This window comes from Coregonus lavaretus (genome assembly GCF_964263955.1).
Source record: "Coregonus lavaretus genome assembly, chromosome: 8".
In the NCBI taxonomy this organism is placed as follows: Eukaryota; Metazoa; Chordata; class Actinopteri; order Salmoniformes; family Salmonidae; genus Coregonus; species Coregonus lavaretus.
The window spans coordinates 37,929,511-37,943,689 of NC_139995.1; the positions used below are offsets into that span (position 1 = coordinate 37,929,511).

At 46.4% G+C, this 14,179-nt stretch overlaps 1 protein-coding gene across 1 annotated transcript in view; it reads right to left on the minus strand.

The window, feature by feature from the left end:
- Positions 1–834: 834 nt before the first annotated feature.
- LOC311133119 (paxillin-like) overlaps positions 835–14,179 on the minus strand; it is a gene marked incomplete at its 3' end in the record, with an annotated part of 51,169 nt that continues 37,824 nt past the window's right edge. The window contains exons 7-11 of the mRNA XM_084166554.1: positions 3,722–3,880; positions 2,790–2,963; positions 1,929–2,010; positions 1,360–1,508; positions 835–1,101 (exon numbers count right to left, since the gene is read on the minus strand). Coding sequence (XP_084022680.1) covers positions 835–1,101; positions 1,360–1,508; positions 1,929–2,010; positions 2,790–2,963; positions 3,722–3,880 — 831 coding nt within the window. The remainder of the gene's footprint in view (positions 1,102–1,359; positions 1,509–1,928; positions 2,011–2,789; positions 2,964–3,721; positions 3,881–14,179) is intronic.

Consider the following 14,179-nt stretch of genomic DNA (forward strand, 5'->3'; position numbering starts at 1 on the left):
TGGAGTGTGTGTGTGCCTCTAAAACAATGTGTGTATTATTTTGGACAAACTAATTTGAGAGTTAAACAAATTAGGAAAAGGAATATGGATCTACTAAATCTGTGTTGCTGAGCCGTCCTCGTAAGTATATGAAAGTTTCCATAGGAAAAGTGTACAAAAATAGGACCCTGATATCTTGGCCATACCAGGCTGTAAAATGCCCCCATGAGGGTCGTAGAGAGGGATCTATGATTGAGTTGAGAGTGAGCACCAAGTGTTTGAATTGGTCTTAGAGAAGAGAAAGGAAGGAGGGAGAGGCGAAAGCTTTTCCTCTTCTCCGAGTTTAAAATCTGTCGGTGCGTTTTAGATCGAGAGACAGTTTATAGGTATGTATTTGCAATTGCACCGACAGTGTTTTACAACTACAAAAATAAATGTTGGACTGATTACTCCAACTCCTCCAAATAGGCACCTGTAGGGAGAGCTGTGGTTTTTCTAATGGCCAGGCTCATCTCAGCTACATGCACAGTAAGGAACAACTCTGCTTCCTCTTCATCATCATAGCCACTGACAGCCTTCTATTCCAGCCTACACCTTTTGAGAAACACACTCACCTGTTGTCCTGATTCTCTTCTTTGTCTTTGAAGTGTGCACCTGTGTACTCCTTCCCACACATTTAAAAAGCATTGGATAGGATTGGCCTGGAGTTTCCACCATATTTCTTACAACTGTTATTTCCTTTTAAATTCATTAAGGGAAGTGAGCAAGTGCACACTTAGGGCAGAACGGTAGAGAATTGGAACACAGCACGCACACACGGATACGCACACACACAGGCTGGGGGAGGCTAGCTCCCTAGCTGAAGAGCTTGATGAAGCAGCCCTGGCAGTAGGGCTTGTCATTCTGCTCCTTGAAGGTGCCCTTATTGAGCTGCTTGAGGCAGAAGGCACAGACAAAGTGCTCGGGGTGGAACTTCTTGGCCATGGCCGTGATGCAGCGGCCTGTGATGGGCTTCTGGCAGCCCGAGCAGAGGGATCCGCGGCGCTCATGGTAGTGGCCCTCACAGTAGGGCTGACCCTCGTGCTCAAAGAAGCTCCCGTTCACAAAGGGGGTGAAGCACTCCTGTAATGCACAGAGAGGTGGGAAGAGAAGAGAAGGAGGTTTTCACAAAATGGCTGAGGCAATCAAGGCTTTCTATACTGTTTTTGGAAATACCTAAAGAACTGATTAGAATAGGTAGAATCTATTGCACCCAAAACCGATTTGGTGAAGGTGCTGGAGGCAACAACAAAAATAATCTGTTTCAAGAACTGTATGTCTCACCATATGTAAATGAGGGATAATAAGCTTAGAATAGCACCACAGCACACACCCACTTACCCTGCAGACAAAGCACTCGGGGTGCCAGAGGGAGTTGAGGGCTGATATGTAGTTCTCCAGGATGGCGCGGGTACAGCCTCCACACTTGGGCGCAAACATGTCAAAGTAGTCCTTCCGACAATATGCCTTCCCATCCTTCTCATGGAAGCCTGTAGGGAGGAGCAGAGGACACTGCCTTTAGCTCTCTCTCTCGTCTTGAGGAGAGGACAGAGACAGAAGAGGAGAGGACAGAGAGAGAAGAGGACAGAGAGAGAGAGAGAGAAGAGGACAGAGAAGAGGACAGAGAGAGAAGGGAAAGAGAGAGAGAGAGAGAGAGAGAGATAGAGAGAGAGAGAGAAGAGGACAGAGAGAGAAGGGAAAGAAAGAGAGAGAGAGAGAGAGAGAGAGAGAGAGAGAGAGAGAGAGAGAGAGAGAGAGAGAGAGAGAGAGAGAGAGAGAGAGAGAAGAGGACAGATAGAGAGAGAAGAGGACAGATAGAGAGAGAAGAGGACAGAGAGAGAAGGGATAGACAAGAATAGAGAAGAGATAAAGGGAGAGAGAAAGGAGAGCGATAAAGGGGGGTAGCTTACCCTCTGGGCCAAAGAAAGCTCCACACTGAGCACAGAAGAAGTGTTCTGGATGCCAGTTCCTGTCCAGCGCCGTCACCACTTTCTGTAGGGGACAAATGCAGTTAGCATATGGAATTCATAATATCATATTTTTAGGTATTTTGCCCATTTTGTCTATAGCCAGCAGATGGCAGCACTGCAGAGGACAGAGTAGCATAGAGCCGTGTGTCTAGTGAGGACAGAGTAGCATAGAGCCGTGTGTCTAGTGAGGACAGAGTAGCATAGAGCCGTGTGTCTAGTGAGGACAGAGTAGCATAGAGCCGTGTGTCTAGTGAGGACAGAGTAGCATAGAGCCGTGTGTCTAGTGAGGACAGAGTAGCATAGAGCCGTGTGTCTAGTGAGGACAGTAGCATAGAGCCGTGTGTCTAGTGAGGACAGAGTAGCATAGAGCCGTGTGTCTAGTGAGGACAGAGTAGCATGTCAGAAGAGAGAGAGTAATAGAAAGAAAGGGAGTGATATGAATACACCACACAGGACCAATGAGGAAGCTTGTTGCCACTGAGACTCATCTGGCCTATCCTGAGGCTAAAGTTCAGTCGCTCTCCTCTTCCCTCCTTTCTGCTGTGGTGCCTCAGCCTAGGCAGTGTGTGTGTGAGCACGCTCGTTCGCTCGCATGCGTGTTCATGTGTGCAGCGTGTCAGTGCAAGGATATGAGTGAGTGTTGACGTGTGGAGTGAGACAGGACACACTAATGAAAAACAGAGATGGTGTGTGGAGAAGATGGCTCAAAGCTTGGTCTGTGGCATAGTGTGTGTGTGTGTGTGTGTGTGTGTGTGTGTGTGTGTGTGTGTGTGTGTGTGTGTGTGTGTGTGTAATACTAACGTCCAGGATAGGTCCGTTACAGTAGTGGCAGCGTGGGGAGAAGAGGTCGTGGTAGTCCTTCTCACAGTAGGGCGCTCCGTCCCGCTCAAAGAAGTTTCTGGAGCCGATCTCCTCTTGACAGTGGGTACACACAAAGTGCTCTGGGTGCCATGTGCGCCCCATGGCGGTCACCACCTGGGCACAGGGAGGAGAGGGCACAAGACAGACACTTACAATCTAATCTAGCGGCCCAACCTGAACTGAAATACAGGATTTTGTGAATCTGGGCTTGTATTAATAAACCGTCTCGGAGTAGGAGTGTTGATCTAGGATCAGGTCCCCCTGTCCATGTAATCTTAATCATTATGTTCTAAAAGGAAACACTGATCCTAGATCAGCACTCCTACTATGAGAGTTTTTACGAGTATGGGCCCAGGGGTGAATCCTAACCCGAGATGTACGTATGACCTGAACTCAGTTTCCCATGCCAATGTCCCATTGACATCAATGCATGATTGATTTACACCGGCTAACAGTGCATTTCTCCAGTTCAGATTCAGCCCTCAGTGTGGACATTGACCTTTCTATGGTGGTTGTACTTCACTTCATTTCCATTAGGAGCTCAAATGGATTATATGGGAGAATGCAAACCATGCAAGCAGCTCAGGACAACAGGGTGAGTTAACCAATCTAACCATGACCACATTATTCACACCTACATGGACTTAGGATATCCAAAAGGAAAGAAACAACCCCAGATACATGGAATTCATTAAATAGGGACCAGAAAATGTATTTAATAAGCTCAGTAAAGTTGAATGTGAGTGTGTGTGTCTGTGTGCGTGTGAGTGTGAGTGAGTGTGTGCATGCAGCCTGTATGTGTTCTGCATGAATGTGGCCTCTCTGTATTTGTGTGTGTGTTTATGTGCGTCTTCCTGTGTGTATAAAGTTACCTGTCCAACGATGGGCTTGTTGCAGGCCCCACACACTCCCTTGGCCACAGTCTGCACACCCAGTTTATGGAGGTCTGACTGGAGGCTGCCCAGCATGTTGTCCAGCTTGTTGGCCTGTTTGGGGGGAGCCGTGGGTGTGCTCTTCCCCTGGGCCAGGATCTGTGGATGGGTCACACACAGAAAGACATGTCAAATAAAGAAACAGATGCACAGAAACTCACATAGACAATAACCACACACGCATACAGAATCACACACGCACACAATACAGTTCCCCAAATAGAGCTCCCTTCCAATTCATGTTATGCTCAATTTATCACATAAAACCTAATTAATACGTAGAAGAGTCTCTCTTCAACAACTACCCTGATTACATCTGAACGTAATTGCCCCTATGAAGTAATTTCCCCTCAGGGTTATTATTATTTTATATTGAATTGAATGTGTGTCTCCATAGACATGGCAGTAATTATTCTTGGCGAAACAGATCACCCCCCCCCCACCGGGTTTACGTGACATCCCACAGAAATCAGTGTTTTTAATGACTGAAATGGAAAATGCCACTGGCATTGCATTCCAGACTAGAATGAACATGTAAGATTCATCACATAAAGCCTTCATAACATAGAGCACGGCAGTCCAACTCTGAGACACTTCAATCTGACTACTGTCTCCAAGAGTAACTCTGCTTATCGGCTACCTATAGAGCCCATTGATAGTATGTGTGTGACAATGTGTGCTGTTGATGGGCAGAAGCAAGGTGGGAGGGAACTACACTTCTCGAATGGTGTGGTCATTGGAGATTTCTTACCCAGTCTCATTCCACAGAGGGAAAAAATAGCCTGTCCGTTACAAACGCAAACACCAGGGAAAATGGTCACACATAGGCAGACTTCACTCTAACAAAAGGCAACCCTCAGTAATCAACAGACCTTTGTTAAATCAAATACCAACTTTGCTTCTGGCCTTGCTGTGTTTGTTAAAGGGGAACGGGGATGGAACGAATTGGGACCGACTAGAAAATATATCAAGAGTCGTAGTGGCATATCATAGCAGTATCTTAACAGAAGACTATGCAGTCACCTAATTCAACAGATCTGTTTGGCCTTGATTAAAAAGGCTTGTTAAGTTAAATAGTCAAAAGTCAGGTTTGCAATGCTTATGGTGGAGCACCATTGAGGGAAGTCCTCTTGGAGGTGGGAACTGTGCTGTCATGCTCCAGATTAGGTTTTGGTGGCATTGCAAGCCAACCATTCCAGCGCCATGACTGGAGCCAAGACAGTGTGTCAAACACCGATGAGAGGGCCATGAAGTCCCCGATGCTGCTCTCAAAGCATGGCATGGACCAAGTTGGCGCCACCAGAAGTCATTCTCCAAAAACCGAGACGGTTCAGTCGCCAGCCTGGTGTCATGCTCGTAATCTCTACAGAATGGATTTCACACATCCTTAAAGAGTTCCTACATCATCACAACCCCACTCCTAGACTCTTGGTGCAGCAGTGGCTAGAGATAGGGCCCAAAATACATCTGTTTTCTAGACACACACACACACACACACACACACACACACACACGAGAGATTTGGTTTTTACAACACATGTCCACTGACACAAACGACTGAAATATAAACCAGGAGATAGAGAAAAGAAAAATGAGAGGCAGAATAGGACAAAGAGAAAGGGAGAAATAGAAAAGAGAAAACAGAGAAGGAAAGACGAACAATGTGGATTGAGTGTCCCATGCCTCCATTGGTAGGAAGATGGGATCATATTCGGTGTGGCAGCCAACAGACACAAAGACCTTGGGGGGAGGGAGCGGGGTGACAAGCTTGAGCGGGGGGCTGGGGGTTTTGGGTGGGGCAGGGGTACGTTTCCTAGGTGGAGGGGTGGGCTCTCTGTGGATTGACGTCTAGGGAGGGGTGGGCTGACACTCCACAGGTGGGGGGATAGGGGTGCGTGGTGGGGGAGGGGTGGGCTCCCTGGGAGGAGGCGGGGGAGGAGGCAGGGTCGGAGGGGTCTGCTTGACAGGGGGTGTCTTTTTGTGCACCGGAGAGGACTGCGGAGGGGGGATGACTGCGGAGGGAGTCAGGCGGAATGATGATCTGGGTGTGGGAAGAGACAGAGAGCAGGAAGAGAGAGACGTCAAAGATGAGTCAAATGAAACCACAGGAAATAGAAAGCCTCAGGTGGTGCAAAGAAAACATGATTTCTCAACAGGTGGTTATAGAAGAATACGGTTGAGAAACTGTTTGCTAGTCATTGTCCATATGTGTGGAATAGAAAATGGCCTTGGTAACGTTAGTCTAGAATAACAGCACTAATCAAGAAACAAACTACTGGAAGGTGCTGTATTTCTCTAGCAGGTCCAAATGTAGCCCATGAGATGACTTATCACTGGCTCCGGCCACCTCTCTGTACCTTGTCCACCACCGGTGAGGCCCCGGGTGCTGGGTGTTGCTTCCCCATACCCCCATGATGACAGACATGTCCGGGGTGCTGTGGAGCCAGAAACGAAAAACACCAGGAAGCACAGTCCTTCAAGCAAGGTCCCTTTGCATCAATAGGCAGATCGTGAAAGTCAAAGGGCACTCCACTCGACTCCATTCCACTCTTTTCCGAGGCAGTCCATTTCACACCTGCTAGGCTGCAGTATGTGAGCATGCTGGCTGATTGAACATGTAGCAAATGGCCATTCTTCTGAACGCAAAAACCTACACAATGTGCAAAACATAAACTAGAAAATCTAATGCAATACACAGGCGGACGTAAAATGCAAGCAGCAAAACCGACAGTCTTTGACTCTTGCAGTAATGTCACTGTAGAGAAGCAGCTCAAGTCCTGCTAATGTCCATAAAAGTAGCTCCTGAAACATGGTTCCACAGGCCTAGATAAACCCTCTCTACTCTCTCTACTCCACTTGCATGTTTTAGGTTTTCCCCCCTTCCACCCAAACATGTGCACAGAGAATGTGTGTTTGTGTGTGTACAAGGGAACCAAGAGAGGACCAACTACCTAGCCCTGGGGGACACCAGTAGTGAGACCACATCGTGCAGATACAGACCTTCTCCACATCACCTGGAAGAAGCGGTACTAGGTCCTCTCTTATTCTCCATTTACACCAAGTGTGTTTGTGTACATGTATGGTGATTCATTACCCCAAATAAGATTGATTTCTAGATTGAGTCTTCAGAAAATCACCTACTTGAGGAGGTCCTCTGTAGCAGGACCTTCTCTGCTAAATGGCATATATTATATACTAGGAGAGATACACTACATCACCAAAAGTATGTGGACACCTGCTTGGTGAACATCTAATTTCAAAATCATGGGCATTAATATGGAGTTGGTCCCCCCTTTGCTGCTATAACAGCCTCCACTCTTCTGGGTTTTCCACTAGATGTTGGAACATTGCTGCAGGGACTTGCTTCCATTCAGCCACAATAGCATTAGTGAGGTCGGGCACTGACGTGGGCGATTAGGCCTGGCTCGCAGTCGGCGTTCCAATTCAACCCAAAGGTGTTCGATGGGGTTGGGGCGGCAGGTAGCTTAGTGGTTAAGAGCGTTGTGCCAGTAACCGAAAGGTTGCTGGTTCTAATCCCCGAGCCTACTAGGTGAAAAATCTGTCGATGTGCCCTTGAGCAAGGCACTTAACCCTAATTGCTCCTGTAATTGCTCTGCTAAATGACTAAAATGTAAAATGTAAATGTCAGGGCTCTGTTCAGGCCAGTCAAGTTCTTCCACACCGAACTCGACAAACCATTTCTGTATGGACCTTGCTTTGTGCACAGGGAAATTGTCATGCTGAAACAGGAAAGGGCCTTCCACAAACTGATGCCACAAAGTTGGAAGCACAGAATAGTATGCTGTAGCATTAAGATTTCCCTTCACTGGAACTAAGGGGCCTAGCCCAAACCACGACAAACAGCCCCAGACCATTATTCCTCCTCCACCAAACTTTACAGTTGGCACTATGTAATCGGGCAGGTGGGGTTCTCCTGGCATCTGCCAAACCCAGATTCGTCCGTCGGACTGCCAGATGGTGAAGCGTGATTCATCACTCCAGAGAACGCGTTTCCACTACTCCAGAGTCCAATAGCGGCAAGATTTACACCACTCTAGCTGACGTTTGGCATTGCGCATGGTGATCTTAGGCTTGTGTGCGGCTGTTCGGCCATGGAAACCCATTTCATGAAGTTCCCGACGAACAGTTCTTGTGTTGACGTTGCTTCCAGAGCAGTTTGGAACTCGGTAGTGAGTGTTGCAACCGAGGACAGACCATTTTTACTCATACACGCTTCTGTGGTTCCGTTCAGTGAGCTTGTGTGGTTCCGTTCAGTGAGCTTGTGTGGCCTACCACTTCGTGGCTGAGCCGTTGTTGCGCCTAGACGTTTCCACTTCACAATAACAGCACTTACAGTTGACCGGGGCAGCTCTAGCAGGGCAGAAAGCTGACGAACTGACGTGTTGGAAAGGTGGCATCCTATGACTATGCCATGTTGAAAGTCACTAAGCTCTTCAGTAACGTCATTCTACTGCCAATGTTTGTCTATGTAGATACCTCCGTACCTTCAGGCTCTCATCAGTCCCTACACCCAAACGAGGGCATTGCGTTCATCCACCTCTGGCCTGCTGGCCCCCCTACCTCTGCGGAAGCACAGTTCCCGCTCAGCCCAGTCAAAACTGTTCGCTGCTCTGGCACCCCAATGGTGGAACAAGCTCCCACACGACACCAGGACAGCGGAGTCACTCACCACCTTCCGGATACACTTGAAACCCCACCTCTTTAAGGAATACCTGGCATAGGATAAAGTAATCCTTCTACCCCCCCTTACCCCACCACAAAGAAAAAAAAAATATATATATTGTAAAGTGGTTATCCCACTGGCTATAAGGTGAATGCACCAATTTGTAAGTCGCTCTGGATAAGAGCGTCTGCTAAATGACGTAAATGTAAATGTAATGTAATGTAGATTGCACGGCCGTATGCTCGATTTTATACACCTGTCAGCAACTGGTGTGGCTGAAATAGCCGAATCCACAAATTTGAAGGGGTGTCCACATACTTTTCTATATATAGTGTATAATCTAGCATATTTACACAGGAGGTGGCAAGCTACACACAGCTGTGCAGTGAAGGTTTGCATCACACTTGATTGTGCAAGTGACAAGCTCAAACGAATCCTCACAAAGCTATGCACACAGTCATAAATGCAAGTTGAGACATGCAATATAGCCGTAAACAAAGCACAGTTGAAATTTCAACATGGACCATGGAAGGCAGTCAACCCTCTTGACTTTTGCGCTGACTTTTATCCTTGTGCAGTTCACAATAGTCAACATTCTCCACAAGGCGTAAAACAAACACTCCATGCATCACATCTCAGGTAAAGCAAGACGGTAAAACTTTGATCAGATGCCCAATATATTCCTATATTATGTCCTTATGTGTCCTCCAGTGGAGGCTCGTGGTAGGAGCTATAGCAGGACGAGCTCATTGTAATGGCTGGAATGAAATAAATAAAACGGAGTCAAACATGTGGTTTCCATTTGTTTGATACCCTTCCATAAATTCCATTCCAGCCATTACAATGAGCCCATCCTCCTATAACTCCTCCCACCAGCCTCTTCTGGTGTCCTCATGTTGTGTTCACGTGAGCTGCTCTCCCAAAATAAGAGCCCATCTCAATCACTTCAACATGAAAATAGCACAGTGACATACTGTTAAAGAGCTAGATGGAACTTGAATGATGGTGGAACAAGCCTGATCACAGCTTTCACCATTCTATTTCACTTCACTTATCAGTCTGGCTAAATCCAATAGATGGGTGTTTTGAATAAGAAGTGGGTGGGTTTAGGACAAAATAAGGCCGTCCTCTGATTGATTGAAGGTGATCCAATCGCTGACAAGTTCATTTTGAATAATGCTCCTCATTACAGACTCAAACAGTTTCAATGATGAGAAATCCCATACTGATAAGTGAAGTGAAAAAAGAATGGCGAATGCAGCGATCAGACCGATTCCACCAGGCTAGAATGAGCAATCATCTGATAGAAAAGCCAATGGCACCATATCACAAATATACCACCACAATGGTATATTTGTGATAATTTAAGGATACACGGGGAAGAATATGTCACAGTGGGGATTTGGTCTCAAAACTTGGCCTAATAAAATAAAAAAACATTTGGTGCCTTAGAGCCCTCAGACTCTTGTGCGTGCCAGCTTATTTTGGAGAACGTTGTTGCGGATGGGTGGCCTGCTGGAAGAGAGCGTCGTACTTGGCCCGACACGGACAACTTCTCCACGGCCGAAGGCTGGTTCAGGGGCAGGTCCAGGTTGGTGTCTGGGGTACCTGGGCAAGTTGATGGGGTCAAACAGATGTCTATCCAGCTGGCCTCGGAAAGGGGAGTCATCGTCCCCTCGCGCCTGTCCAGAGGCGTGATGTGTCCTGGGTAAATCCCTTCCTCCCTAGTTCTTTACTCGTCTCCTGCAATGGCATAAAGCTCCTCTTTGTCCTGATGGGTCTCCTTGGCATGCTCCACTTCTCCCTCTGGTTGAGTCAACTCGAAGTACAGCAATCTGTTGAGGGAGTCCTCCAGCAAGGACTCCCGACATTTACACATTATCCCCAACTCAGTACATGCAGTAGTGTGCTCTGGGGGCTGAGCAGCAGGTGTGTTTGACTGGTTCTCCTTCGGTGGGGAAGATGGAGCAACGGGGGCTAAGGGAGGAAGGGTGTTCATTTTAGGAGTGGGACTCTTGGCAACCGGAAGAGGACTGGGGCTCTTGGCAACCGGAACAGGACTAGGCGTCTTGGCAACAGTTACAGGACTAGGCATCTTGGCAACAGTTACAGGACCAGGCGTCTTGGCAACAGTTACAGGACCAGGCGTCTTGGCAACAGTTACAGGACCAGGCGTCTTGGCAACAGTTACAGGACCAGGCGTCTTGGCAACAGTTACAGGACCAGGCATCTTGGCAACAGTTACAGGACCAGGCGTCTTGCCAACAGTTACAGGACCAGGCGTCTTGGCAACAGTTACAGGACTAGGCGTCTTGGCAACAGTTACAGGACTAGGCGTCTTGGCAACAGTTACAGGACTAGGCGTCTTGACAACAGTTACAGGACTAGGCGTCTTGGCAACAGTTACAGGACTAGGCGTCTTGGCAACAGTTACAGGACTAGGCGTCTTGGCAACAGTTACAGGACTAGGCGTCTTGGCAACAGTAACGGGACTAGGGGTCTTGGCAAAAGTTACTGGATTACGCGTCTTGGTGGTTTTTGCATCCACTGCAGGACTGGGGGACTTTTCAACTGGAGCAACAGTAGGATTGAGGTTATTTGGCAAAGTATGGCTTGTGGTGCTATAGACCACAGTGAAGGACTATGTGGGAGGTCAGTGTAGTTCTCACGCTGGGATCAGTTTCTCCTCCCAGCTGTGTGTGGATCTGGGTGTACTGGAGGCTCTGGGACAAGGCCAACAGAACGGAGGCTGAAGCTGCTGAGAAGGGGGGTGGAGAGGGTAGGGGCAGAGCAGGCATCTTCATCTATGTGGAGTTCTAAAGGAACAGGGTTACAGGAGGGGAACGTGTCACTGGGGGGCTCCAGCTGCAGATCCACAGGCCCAGTTGGGTCTCTGGTTACAACTACTGGGGCAGCAGACTGTCTCTAAGGAGGAGGGTTCTGATCCTTGACTGAGCAGTAGAGGTTCTATATTGACAGACAACTGAGAACCAGACTGGAGATGGAAGACAGTAATAATAGGAGACAAAAAAAATAAAAAATAAAAGGAGAAATGGTTTGAGGAGAGGTAGGAATGGGAAGTTACCACAGTGGCAGACATGCATCATGGCAAGTCAATCATGACCATTTCCACAAAGCCTTGTTAAAAGTGGCATAATATATCATAGTGATGAATATAGAAATAATTCACATTCCTCACTTACAAACCTCACAGTAGCTATGTTTCCATCCAAATTGGAGACATACTTTCATGCAAATATTCTAAAATCTGCATAAAGACAATATACGCATTTTCCCACCAGTGGTGTTTCGACCAAACTGACTTGTTGTGGATAAAAAGCAGCGTGTGATGACGTAGTGCTAATAAAATAATTAAAATAATCAAAAGGTACCTTTCCGCTTAAGCTTTCATGTACCGAATAAAAATCTAATGTGTGTTTCTATCACATTTTCAACTCATTGGTTAGTCACAAAAACTGTTGCGTTAAATAGCAAATGTGCCCACTCTGGTCTTGGCAGTGTGGGTAGGCTAGCCTACATGATGAGATTATTATTATAGAAAAGAGAGATATTTTTTTTGTCAAACAGCAGCCAAGGGTCAAATCATCATGTCACCAGAATAAGACCCTCAATATTTATTATAAAGGAGCATCAAGCTCATCACTGTGCACTTTTCACCAACCTGTGAAGTTCATCATAATTCATCTGTAGCCCAATAAACTGCCTGATTTCCTGAGTCGTAGTGGGAGGACTACACAAATATCATCACGTGACTCCAAATGTACAGTGCATTCAGAAAGTATTCAGACCTCGACTTTCCCACATTTTGTAACGTTACGTATTAAATAAATGTTTTTCCTCAGTCTACACACAATACCCCATAATGAAGTGAAAATAGGTTTAGACATTTTTGCAACTGAAATACCTTATTTACATAGATATTCAGACCTTTTTGCTATGAGACTCAATATTGAGCTAAGGTGCATCCTTTTTCCATTGATCATCCTTGACATGTTTCCACAACTTGATTGGAGTCCATCTGTGGTAAATTCAATTGATTGGACATGATTTAGAAAAGGCACACACCTGTCTATATAAAGGTCCCACAGTTGACAGTGCATGTCAGAGCAAAAACCAAGCCATGAGGTCGAAGGAATTGTCCATAGAGCTCCGAGACAGGATTGTGTCGAAGCACAGATCTGGGGAAGGGTACCGAAAAATTTCTGCAGCATTGAAGGTCCCCAAGAACACAGTGGCCTCCATTATTCTTAACTTGAGGAAGTTTTTAACCAAGACTCTTCCTAGAGCTGGCAGCCCGGCCAAACTGAGCAATTGGGGGAGAAGGGCCTTGGTCAGGGAGGTGACCAAGAACCCGATTGTCACTCTGACAGAGCTCTAGAGTTCCTCTGTGGAGATGGGAGAACCTTCCAGAAGGACAAGCATCTCTGCAGAAATCCACCAATCAGGCCTTTATGGTAGAGTGGCCAGACAGAAGCCACTCCTCAGTAAAAAGCACGACAGCCCGCTTGGAGTTTGCCAAAAGGCACCTAACGGACTCTCAGACCATGAGAAACAAGATTATGTGGTCTGATGAAACCAAGATTGAACTCTTTGGCCTGAATGCCAAGCGTCACGTCTGGAGGAAACCTGGCACCATCCTTACGGTGAAGCATGGTGTTGGCAGCAACATCCTGTGGGGATGTTTTTCAGTGGAAGGGACTGGGAGACTAGTCAGGATCGAGGGAAAGATGAACGGAGCAAAGTACAGAGAGATCCTTGATGAAAACCTGCTCCAGAGCGCTCAGGACCTCAGACTGGGGTGAAGGTTCACCTTCCAATAGGACAACGACCCTAAGCACACAGCGACGCTCCCCATCCAACCTGAATACATTTGCAAAAAATAAATAAAAATAAAAATGTTTTTGCTTTGTCATTATGGGGTACTATGTGTAGATTGATGAGGGTAAAAAACTATTAAATCCATTTTAGAATAAGGCTGTAACGTTACAAAATGTGGAAAAGTCAAGGGGTCTGAATACTTTCCGAATGCACTTTACTTCGGTATGATGCTATTCTATCAATATTTGCGCATAAAGGTGTTTCCACCACCATTTCTCGCATAATACATTTTACAGACACAAAAAGATCCCACTTTGTGAAGCGTATTTTGTTTTGTCGACATTTGGAAAGTTTACAGACAAAATTAGCAGTTTCCATCACGCCTGTCATTTAAAAAAAATATCCGACATGTACTTCACTCACATAAAAAGGTTGGAAACCTGGTTAGAGTAAATAACTTGTTGTATTGTGGGATCGATAAGGTAAATGATAGTAACTGCCCGACCCAATGTACATTACATTCTAGACCACAGGATTCTACCTGTGTGAAGAACCCCCACATCAATGCCAAAAATAAATATACATTTACAACCTACCTTTTTAAAGCAACCTCAGTTGACTTTCCACCACCCGGTTTCTAATCAATATATTTATTTGAATGCACATTTCACCCTAAGTTACTTCACCCAATCTGTACCTGCATAGTACTCTTTCTCATCTTTCACCCCACCCACCCTGACACCCACCCCCCATCCATCCATCCTAGATATTTTGTGTGCATGTATTGATATGTAGGCTGTGTGTGCCGTTTGAACATTTATGTAGTTCTGTCCTTGAGCTGTTCTTGTCTATTGATGTTCTGAATAATGCATGTT